This window comes from Euphorbia lathyris, chromosome 5 (assembly GCF_963576675.1).
Source record: "Euphorbia lathyris chromosome 5, ddEupLath1.1, whole genome shotgun sequence".
NCBI classification, from domain to species: Eukaryota; Viridiplantae; Streptophyta; class Magnoliopsida; order Malpighiales; family Euphorbiaceae; genus Euphorbia; species Euphorbia lathyris.
Window position 1 is genome coordinate 7,165,603 of NC_088914.1, and position 12,046 is coordinate 7,177,648.

General features: G+C 34.9%; 1 protein-coding gene across 1 annotated transcript; it reads left to right on the plus strand.

Moving 5' to 3' along the window:
- Window positions 1–501: 501 nt before the first annotated feature.
- Window positions 502–1,269, plus strand: LOC136228704 (uncharacterized). Its single transcript, XM_066017156.1, has one exon. The coding sequence runs from the start codon at window positions 768–770 to the stop codon at window positions 1,062–1,064; it is 297 nt and encodes a 98-aa protein (XP_065873228.1). The 5' UTR covers window positions 502–767; the 3' UTR covers window positions 1,065–1,269.
- Window positions 1,270–12,046: the final 10,777 nt, after the last annotated feature.

Genomic DNA, 12,046 nt, shown 5'->3' on the forward strand with positions numbered 1-12,046 from the left:
GGTCCTTCAAAAACCTTACTCTATTCAGAGTGAGATCACCAATTCCTAACCCCTACTATGACTCATTTTCCATCTATTACAGGAGATTACATTCACAAACTCCACCACAGGAGTTTCTCCTCCAGATTTCCCATATCAAATTCAACTACACGTTTAAGAATTAAAGTTGTTTATATATCACTTCCTTCCGCTCCCTCTGTAAGTAGAAAGTAATCATACTTCTATGTTAGTAGAAATTCTATTATGGTTCCGGTCTATTGGACATTGCCAATAGAAACATGACAATTATACAAATTCTTTCCTTACACCAATCATCTCCCAATGAGATATCATGATTCTGTTTTTTTTCATTGGTTGAGTCCATTGCACCTGATCCACCATAAAAGTTCTATGTTAAATACAAAATACCCCAAATTGATAGCTACAAGTGTGATTTACCCAAATATTTTATATACACACTTGGCCAATTGTCCATAATAGAAACATCTATACTACCCTCCAAAAATTCCCCACTTCCTTCCTTTCTCCTCAAAGCCACCCAAACACCATCCCACCACCAAAACCACACGCATCTACGTGTTCAATTCTATTACCACTTTCTCACTCAAATCAAACACTCAAAATCCCCCAAAAAATAGAAAAAATCAAACAATTCAATTTCAAAAATCAGACAATTTAATTTTACTCTCATTAAAAATAAATCTTCCTTTCCTTTTTTTCTCCTCTTCCATTTCTTCTCCACCTCTCTTATCTGATCCATCCAATTAATGGGACCGGTCGTCTTGACTCAGCTGGCGACGGGCCTCAGCGTCTTAGCCGGCGCCGTCTTCGTCAAATCGGTGATGGACCAGAATTCCATGGCCGGCGGACCTTTCCCTCGGTGTCCTACTTGTAACGGAACGGGACGGGTCTCCTGCTTATGTTCCCGGTGGTCGGACGGAGATGTTGGCTGCCGGAATTGTGCTGGCTCTGGCCGTATGGCGTGTAGTAGTTGTGGTGGAACGGGTACGGGTCGACCTCTTCCGGTTCGGATATCTGCACAGAGGCCGCCGCCTCCGTCGTAAGTGGTTGGAAAAGTCGAATCTGTCCCTTCTCTGTTTTTCTATATTAATTTATGTGATATATGTATATTATTTTTTGTCTGAATTACGGAATTGAAATGTATAATATATTTGAATTGATGAAAGTAGAAGAAAGAGATGGGAGATTATAGATGGTGTAATTTGGTACTGAAATTTTTATATAATTCTCTAAAATTTTACTAGATTGTATAGGTTTATGTTAGTTGATTTTGCCTTACTATTTTTAGGGAAGAATTAATTTAGTTTTTGTACGTATAACACAACACAATTTCAGTCTTAACGTTTGTAAAATAGTACAATTAAAGTCTTTATTAACATAAATTGATACATAAAATGATTGTGTTGTTGAATTCTATATTTAGGTGCCACATATTTCAGTTCCAATGTCACTTTGGTTTTTAGCATTATAAATTCATGAACGTTGTGTTATCTAGTATGTGAATTTCGGTTAATGAGAGTTCTAATTATATCATTTGACAAATATTTGGACCGAAATTATATTATTTTGTATCTGGGACTAAATTGATTGTTTCTTGAATTTTTTGAGGCTATTTTGATGCTTTATCTCTTAATTTTTCTTTTAAAATAGTTACAATGAGTTGTTTATTAATTTTTCTTTTGATGAAATGTTGTTTTTTAATTCTAACTAAACACTTTATGAGTATGTTTGCTTCGACTGTTTGTTGCTGGTGTTAATAGTTTGTTGTAATTGATATATGACTGAACCTTATATATATTCACCTAGTAGGTTTCAAATTCTTGTATAGAAATAATAATAATTTCATGCAAACTATACGTGTAAGCTAGATCGAGGATGAATTGTAAGGTTGTCTCTTAATAACTCGAACCTCTCCTTATGCTAATTGTTTTGTTAAAAACATCAGCTGTTTGATCCACTCTAGAAATATACCGAACAAATGATGCTTTGGAACGAACTTTGTCTCAACAAAATAAAAATCAATCTTAAGATGCTTGTTGTGATTATGAAAAATAGGATTAACAGTCTAGTAGATTGCACTGAAGTTGCCGCACTAGATAATATGTGGGGGACCGCAATGGAAATCTAATTTCTTTCATCAAGATTTGGATCCATCCAATTTCAGAAGACGCAGATCATCAACATAAATAAGACACAATAACCTGATTAAACCTTTGTTATAATAATACAGCAAGCTGTTTGTTTTAGATCCCATAAACCCAAATAAAATTCACTTAGATGTTAACTTTTCATGCCACATTCGTGGATATTTTTTCAAGCCATAAAACGACTTGTGAAGTTTGCAAACAGTATGCACGGGAGGGATCAGCAAATCTAAGTGGCAGAGTCATTCAAATCACCATGAAGAAACGCATTTGGCACTTCTAATTGTATAATCGATATCCAAATGAAACAATTAATGAATGATAGATAGTGGTGGGTTTAATAATTAGGCTCAAAGTTCTAGATACTTAGACGTTGATGAAATCCTTTTGCGACTAGCCGAACTTCAGATAATTAGTGGTGAAGTGACATGATCGAGTTTGATTGCTGAACTCTGAGGTGGTGGGGGTGTAACCAATGTAAAATAATCATCCAAGGATTCAACTAACTGGATCTTAGATGACATGTTGGACTGTTCGTCTATTGATATTTGTGTCGGGGAAGGAGTCACGATATCAAGATCGACGAGGTTGCTGGGTGATGACATAGTGTTCTAACGAGAATCATAATCATTAACTAAAACAACATGGGTATGATGTGGCATATTTTGATGCGATATTAGAGCTCGATTTGGGCCACGCAACTATGGAAATGTAACAGTCGGGTTTGGTAATAGAGGTGGCATGGATCATGGACTTTGATGCTCTGTTTATGTAATATCTCAAATGCAAAATCATGTTCATCAAAAAGTACATGACATGAGATATAGTATTTACTTGAGACGAGATTGTAGCAATAAGTACCTCTTATGCAGGGGCGCAAGAGGAATGAGTACAAATAGCTCCATTGCACAGAGTCCCAAATTAAGAGGGTCCATTTTTTTTATTATACAATATCTAACTAAATTAATTTTATTATTTATTATGTCAAAAATTAAGTGAATGTTTACTTATTCAGAAAATATCTAGAGTCTAACGGTTTAAGAATCTTAAAGGACCCAATTTATTATTATTATTATTATTAGGGAAAATTACAAAATTGGATCAAATAGGAGACCCATTTACATTTTTAATCCATTTACTCAACCTACTACATATCTAGACTATGTTTGGTTGATTTTCCCAAAATACCCTCACCCTTTCATCTTCCCCCTTCCCATATCTCTTCCTTACGCGAAAACGGTTGCTCTCTCAGACCTTTGATCTTCCTCACTTCCTTTAAATTTCACGAAATCTGCACCATTTCTCCACATCACCATGTATTTCTCTTCTTTCTCTCTTCATCTCTTGACTTTTCATCTTTCTAATCCTAGAAAATGAAGCCATGGTTCTTCATCTTCCTGTTCCTGCTCGTTCCTTGGTTTCTTTCTTCTTGTGACCATTGAAGAAATGGTTATTCTACGTTATTTTCATCGTTTTTCCCAGTTTATCATATTGTTATTGTCCATTTTAAGGGTGAAAGGCGCGAAAAATGTAAGTATCTACTGTTTTCTCTACGTGTTTCCAGAAAATCACTTCGCGTAGTCGATGATTTCACGAAAATCTGCGACGAGAAAGAGCCTGAAACGTGACGATCTACTTCGCGAAGTCTGCGAGTAGAAAAGTTCATGATTTTTCACTCGTAGACTTTGCGTAATCCGTTTTCGCGAAGTAGATCATCACGTTTCCGACCTCGCGGACTTTGCAAAATCATCGATTCACGAAGTAAAATCATCATATTCCATGCACATTTATATTCACATGCTTCGCAAAGCCAAATCGTCCTTTTTTTCTACCTAACACGATTAAATTTTTCTGAAGGTGGTTGAATATATAACATCCCTTTCTGGAATGTGGCGTACTGGGATGCAGGAGAGATGACTTTCCTTCCTGTATAGGGAGAAATTTCCATCAAGATTGGCTATATTTACTTTAAAATGATTGGTTAGGAGATATTGTGCCAATCTTGTTGTGTACCATGTGATACGTCCATCCCAAAAGGTCTGGACTTCCATTTCTTATCACAAATAGTTCGAACTTCCAGTACAGGGAGAAATTTCCGTGCAGATTCGTCATGTTCATTTTGAAGTGATTTGTTAGGAGTTTATTGTGGCAATCTTGTTATAAATTTTGATAATGTTATGATTTTAATGTTGTTATTGTGGCAATCTTGTTGTAAATTTTGATAATGTTATGATTTTAATGTTGTTATTGACATTGTGGCAATCTTGTTGTAAATTTTGATAATGTTATGATTTTAATGTTAGAATCCCTTGTTGTTTGACCTTTTTTGTTATATACCACTTCACGAATTTTATTAAAAACACGTCCAGATTTTGCATATGCGAATTAAAATCACCAACTAAATGGCTTCGCAGAAATCGTCGATTCGTGAAGTCAGGCTGGAGGGGGCAGCCGCGCCGTAAAATTACAAACATATTGAAGGTATTTTGGGAAAGTTACACAAACATAGTCTAGATATGTAGTAGGTTTAATAAATGGGTTAAAAATATAAATGGATCTCCCATTTGACCCAATTTTGTAATTTCCCTTATTATTATTATTATTATTATTATTATACAAATCTAATTAAATTATTTTTATTATATTTATTATGTCAAAAATTAGGGTAAATTTTATCAATGGTGTACAACATTTACCTCCTTTCACACTTTGGTGTACAACCTTCATTTTGTCTCACTAATATGTACGACCTTATAGGTGACCTCCCACTCTGGTGTACAGCAGGTAAAAATGACCGGTCAACGCCTGGTCAACGCGCCACCTCATCATGTTTCTTTCAAGTCATTAGTAAAAGTGGAACCCATAAATTATAAAAAAAAATAATTTTTATTTTTCTCTCTTTTACCCTTATCCTCCTTCTCTTCATCTTCTTCCCTCTATTTCATTCTCTCTCTAACTTTTCTCTCTCTAGCTCCTCTCTCTCTCTCTTTAAAATTTTTTCTCTCTCTAACTCACCTTTCTCTCCAACCTTCTCTATTTCCAACATTACAAAATAAATATTGACAAATGGCTCTGGCAACAAGTCTTCTGGAATTTCGTCACCCTGAATGTAACTAACAATAGGCGAAATCATCGGTTAAACAAAAAAACCTAGATTGACTTTGGATTATTTATTTTTTATCATTTCAGTTGGCGTGCTGCACTATCAATTTAACCTGTGGGTGAGCTTTGTAAAAATCTGCAAGCCCTGAACGGAAGATCTAGATTTTTACTAATAGATTTCAAATTCCCGTCAAATTCAATAGACTCTACGTTAATATATACATGAAGATCCGGCTTCATACAACTGGTTCGCTCATCAACCATGAGCATCCTATTTGTTTCAATCACCTCAGGCATAATGTATTTCATTTGAGCTAAATGCCGATGAGAAAATCTCCTGTAAACATATGGAGGCATCAATAAAAAAATTTGCTGGTTAGCATCACAATTTATGCTCCATTAAAAGCTAACCAATTATGAAAAAAATTAAGACTTACCTATCATATAAAAATTGATTTTAGGGCTAATATCAGTGAAGCTAGAAATTAAACTCTTCAATCGAATCTAACTGTCTAAGCAATTAAACAAGGATCAACTTTTGTTTATTGTTTTTAATTCTCAATATTTATTTTGTAATGCTAGAAATACAGAAGGTTAGAGAGAAAGAAATTTAAAAAGAGAGAAGTTAGAGAGAGAAAGAAATTTAAAGAGAGAGAATGAAATAGAGGGAAGAAGATGAAGAGATGGAGGGATAAGGGTAAAAGAGAGAAAAATAAATTTTTTTTTTTATAATTTGTGGGTCCCACTTTTACTAATGACTTGAACGAAACATGATGAGGTGGCGCGTTGACCAGACGTTGACCGGTCATTTTTACATGCTGTACACCAAAGTGGGAGGTCACCTATAAGGTCGTACATATTAGTGAGACAAAATGAAGGTTGTACATCAGAGTGTGAAATGAGGTAAAGGTTGTACACCGTTGATGAAATTTACCTTCAAAAATCAAGTTAAAAGTATTTTGGTGTTTCATTTTGTAGAAACATTATTGTGACATGAAAGTATTAATTTTTTTTAATGAATATGGTCATATTTTTCATTTAGCATAGAGCCCCAAAAATGTTTAAGATGTCATGCCCTTATGTTACTTGCTATATCCCATAAAAAAGACATTTGGTAGAACATATAGTTAATTTATGAGAAGAGTAAGGACGTCACTATGTATAACAAAGACAACTAAAAATACGTAATTAAATATAGTCAGACATAGTACGAAACAAGATATTATAAGGAAGGGTAAATTTCACATATGGTGTACAACCTTTACCCTAAATCACACTTTGGTGTACAACCTTCAAAATGTCACACTAATATGTACGTACTTAGGGGTGACCTCACACTGTGGTGTATAGCCGGTGAGAATGACCGGTCAACGCCAGTCAACCCGCCACGTCACCCTTATTTCACTAATTCGAAATAAAAACGTGGGGCCCCTTAATGTGAATTGACTAAACTACCCTCTTTTTGTTTTCCCTCCCAATTAATCACCTACCCAACTCCCCATACACGTCTCTTCGTTTTCTGATTGAACTTACAACTCCCCATACACGTCTCTCTCTCTCTTTCATTAGTTCATTTGCTCGAACCCAGTTCCATCTCTCTATCTTTCGACTCTAAATCTTCAACTTCCATAAGAAACCCTATGTTTTACAGTTCTTGCTGGGTAAAGCTAAGTGAAACCCATATTCATCGGGATCATGCAATACAAGAAGACGTGAAGTAACACTGTTGTTTCTCGTAGTCGAACAACGTGACTAAATAATCGAACCCATATCGCAAGACAAGGAGAACTTAATCTATTTCATATTCGAAGACATCAGAGGTAAGTTTATAACTTTTTCTGATTACCTTTCTCGCACCATTGCATGCCATGTTTTAGTTCATCAATTTTTTCCTTCAATAAGCTTTCTCTCCGACGAAAGCTTTTTTAGTGTTGTTTAAAATACAAGCCATTTAAATACTTATACTTATCGATTTTTGTCATGCAGTGGAACCCACTCTGTATGGATAATCGAACATCGAGGGAATCGTAGTACACCGGACCATAGTTGTTAAAAAGATTCTGCCCTGTCGAAGCCATGTAAGTATTTATTATGTTTTGTTTATTCAGTTAATCCCATTTCTTGATAGAGTTGTTAAAAAGATTCTGCCATGTCGATGTATTTTAGTGTTTAATGGATGAAAAATGTTTACTGACTGGTATCGCTTTGTTTATTGGTTACTGACTGATATGGTGTAGTGTTTAGTTGGTTTAGTGAATGACAGTGATTATTGGATGATAGAGTTCATTTTGACTGAGTTGGTTTATTACTGATTGTGTTTAGTTGGTTTATTGAATGACAGTGATTATTGGTTAATTGAATGATAGAGTTCATTTTGACTGAGTTGGTTTATTACTGATTGTGTTTAGTTGGTTTATTGAATGACAGTGATTATTGGTTAATTGAATGATAGAGTTCATTTTGACTTTGACTGATTGGGTTTATTTCTTATTTGGTTTAATTGAATGATAAAGTTCATTTTGACTGATTGGGTTTATTGCTGACTGTGTTTAGTTGGTTATAATTGTGATTGAGTTTTTTTGTTTATTGGTTTATTGCCTTTTGGATCATTGAATTTATTTGTGAATGTTTAGGTTTATTGGTTAGAGTTCATCTTGACTGAGTGGGTTTATTGCTCTTTTGGTTTAATTGGTTATAATTGTGACTGATTGGGTTTAATGCTTTTGACTGTGTAGACCTTGAAGATGGATATTTTCCTATTATACTGTATTACGATGGAAGATGGACAAAGCATGGATATGTAGGGGGTGAGGTGTTCATCTGGGATTTGTGCCATTGGGACACTCTGTCTTTAGTGGGGATTGCTGCCAAATTAGTCAGTTTGGAATGCACATATGTTTATCAGTATTACTGGAAGCGCTACGACACGCCATGGGAGGATGGGTTAAAACATTTGGGCTCGGGTTGATGTTGAGCGATTTCCGCAAGTGCACGGTATACGCTTGTAGTAATAAAAGATATCGATCCCACAGGGAACGTTTTTTTAACAAAACTTATTTACAATCGGTTAAATTTACTTTAAGGTTTATAATATGGAAAAATCGTTTAATCGGTTTTGGTTTTGAAATTGCTAGAATGAGAATTAGATTAGAGTATGAAAACGTTAGAAAATATTCTGATTTAAGAATGAATTTGCAAGATAGGAACGTTTAGTACTTTTTAGAAAAGTAAACGAATGTATTCGTTTGCATTAAGCAAAGAAAACAACTTTAAACTTTGTACGAATTATAAAGATGAAATAAATGACGGAACCTCTAATTAATTGGCTTTGAACATGACAAAACCCTTTCGGGATAGTTGCCCTTAATCAAATTAAAACTCTTTCGAGATAATAATTTGCCTAAGTGTTCAACAAAGTTTCCTTGTAAAGATTTTGGATTAAATATGTTTTAATGAAAACACCAGCAGTCACTTTAGTGGATTGGTTACCATAAGTGCTGCATAAAAATCTATCGAATAGAACAGACTTTATTAGATGAAATATAAATTGATACAAGTTTACAGAGAACATGGAGCATGGAAACATTCGACGGATTGCAAGTGAACGGGTTGATCAATCCTTTCCTTGGGTTTCGTTAGAGTTTGTCAGGCTCAGGGGCGGATCCTCTACTCAATCTTCTCGTTGAATCTTCGTAATAGAGACTGGGTCGGTCTACTACCAAAATAAAAACTAAACTGGAACAATGTCTAAACACTACTAAACTTGTTATTATTGAATAAACAATGTGTGTACAGCATATTGCTTTTTACAGAATCGAAATCTAACTTCTGAATCACTTGATTCGGAATTTCTGCATAAATTCTATACTAATCTCTTTTTTCTACATATTTTCAACTCTCCATCAACTCTTTATTTATAGATGTTGAAGAGTCTTAATTGAAGTGTCGTGTCAGTTGTGAAGGATCGTGTCCATTGCGAAGGATCGTGTCCGTTGCGGAAGGACGTCTTTATCCACCCGAACGATCGCGTTTCGTCGAAAACGAAAGTGTGTAACTATGCCTCTAAAATCTCATGCTCGTACCGAGAATATTAAATTCTCTACCGAGAATGGGGGAGCATCAATTGGTCTTCAAACGAAGGAAGGAGAAGCTGGGGAACGCGTGTCGCGACCGTGAATTTGGGGGCCGCGGTCGCAGCACGGAACGTTTTTCGGTTTTTCAGCTTTCGTTCGCGTCCTCGATTTGGCGTTATTAATTTCTGTCGTCTTCGACTCCTTTTGTAGGGTTTTTCTTCTGTTTTCGAGCTCTTTTCGTTCCTATTTGGATTTTATCAAATATTTATGTACCTTACAAGAAAGAAACATATTCGAGAGTAAAAGCTTCCTAAACAGTTATAAATAGCATAAATTCGTAGCAATGTTGATGTAATTATTGATGATATTTTAGGTATATTTTGGGCTTAACAAATCTCCACACTTAATCTTTTGCTAGTCCCGAGCAAAATTTCACTGAATTTATTCTCTAACTAATCTCTTTATGAAAATAAAACATATATCTCTGTATTACCTTTTAAATTAGTTAAGCCGAAAAGACTAACTTCGCATGGCAAATTTATACGCAAAATATCAAACTAACTTAGTATAATATACGATATATCATTCGTCTTATATTTTCAATTTTGAATTGAAGCATTCGGGACGATATAAGCACGCATGTTATTGAGTCTTTCGTCTCAAGGCATTTCAAAGCACAAAATTTCCTTTCCCAAACCTAAACTAATATATGAGATATATTATTTTAAATAAGTACTTGGGTTAATTATTTACTTAGTTACGCCCGAGATAAGGGTGGTCTTGATTGTAACTTTATACGTATTTTATTGCTTTGTGTTTGCTTAAGAGGTACCGACCATGCCATGGGTGGACGCAATCGTTACTTTAAACTTATACACGCCTATAATTTTTGCTTTAAACGTTCCTTCCATACCTCGATTGTGATAAGGGTGGTCGCAACCGTGGCCAAAAGTAAACGGTACTTAATTATCCTTCCCTTTCATACCTCGATTGTGATAAGGTTGGTCTCAATCGTGGCCAAAAGTTAAGAATTCAACTAATTGATTAATTAATATGAAATATAATATTGAAATTGGGAAAAATAAAGATAGCACATTCATCCTATATCGACTTAAAATTCAACATGTATTATGGCTAAAGTTTCCTTAAAAACTTCAATTGGTGTTAATGTAAGACGAAATCAAACCGAGCTAAAATTGTTAGTTCAATTTAATGCCTATAAACCTAATTGAAAATTTAAAATAAGATTTATTGTATCATGAATTGCATGATATAAAATAGAGATTGAAAATAAAGAATTTATTAACTTAAATACATTCACTCGAGATAATTTTACTTAAAATCGTATCGGAGATTTGTGAAAATTTTGAAAAATATTACCTGTATACGTATAGAAATATTCTTTCTAACGATAATGATAACCTAAACAAATAATCATATTAACTTATGGTTAATTTATGAAAATGTGTTGCAATATATTAGTGTTGCATTTGCATAAAAATTTATATTCGTTGCATTTTTTTTCGTTTTTCAAAATAATATCTTTGTTGCATTTATTCGTATACGTATAGAAATTGATATATGTATATCTCCGCCCACACTTAAATTGGACCATGTCCTCATTGGTGCAAAAATAATGGAGAAAACATAAAAAAAAATACGAAATAAGGCATACGAAACAAAGATGGAAATTGTAGCAAATTAAACATTCAACAAAAAATGAAAAATGGAAAATTGTACCAAACATAGGAAAATTAAAATTGTACCAAATTATAACAAGATAAAAAAAATAATGAAAGAAAACAACCTATGCTTGAGGCGGGGAATCCGGAGGTGTAGGTGAAGTCTCCACATTGCGGCGTCGGAAAAAGGAAAGCATCCGATGCCGAGTCGATCTATGCTCACGCCTCAAAAGGTTGAGGTTGTCATTCATCACCATATTATTTTCTACCAAATCATCAATTCTTAAGTTCATTTGACGATTGTTGGAATTGATTTGATTCAAAATCCTCCGCAAATCCACCGGATCATCCGCTTGAGGTGCTTGGGGTTGTGGTTGAGCTTGGGGTTCATTATCCTCTCCCACCGCCTCTCCGCCGCCTTCGGTACCTGCAAATTGAGAACTTGAAGCGCCACCACCCATAGTGCCACGAAGGTGGGCAATACGGGAGGCATACGAAATAAAGATGGGGGGACCTTGTGGTAGCAATAAATGAGCCCACTCAAGAGCCGAGATATCCAAAAGGGGAACATACCCACGATAGGTGGACATGTCAAAATCAGCCAATTCACCCCGAGCTCCCAACACAATAGCGGTGATAAAATTACAAAGAGGGATCTGAATGGTAGTAGCCCTCGAAGCACGGAACAAATTATCGAACATCATGCCAATGCTATCAATCCTCAAACCTTTAAACAATCTATCCAAAACATATAAATCCCGAACCTGAACCTTTGAACTCTCAACACACCCAAACAAGGAGAAACTCAAAAATTTGTGCAAGAAGAACACACAATTGTCCTTAATCAACTTGCTTGAAGTGTTCTTAGAATTAAAATAGTCTTGGTCCGAAAGAGTTTGCCAAACCGCATCATTATCAAAATCTTTAGGCTTATCATAAAAATTAGAGGTAGGGAAACCAAACATATTTCCCATAGCATCATAATCAATGGTGTATGTGATACCATTATTCCTAAAAGAGATTG

Excerpts from the sequence above, each read along its gene's own strand:
- LOC136228704 (XM_066017156.1), top strand. The coding sequence starts at position 768 with ATGGGACCGGTCGTCTTGACTCAGCTGGCGACGGGCCTCAGCGTCTTA.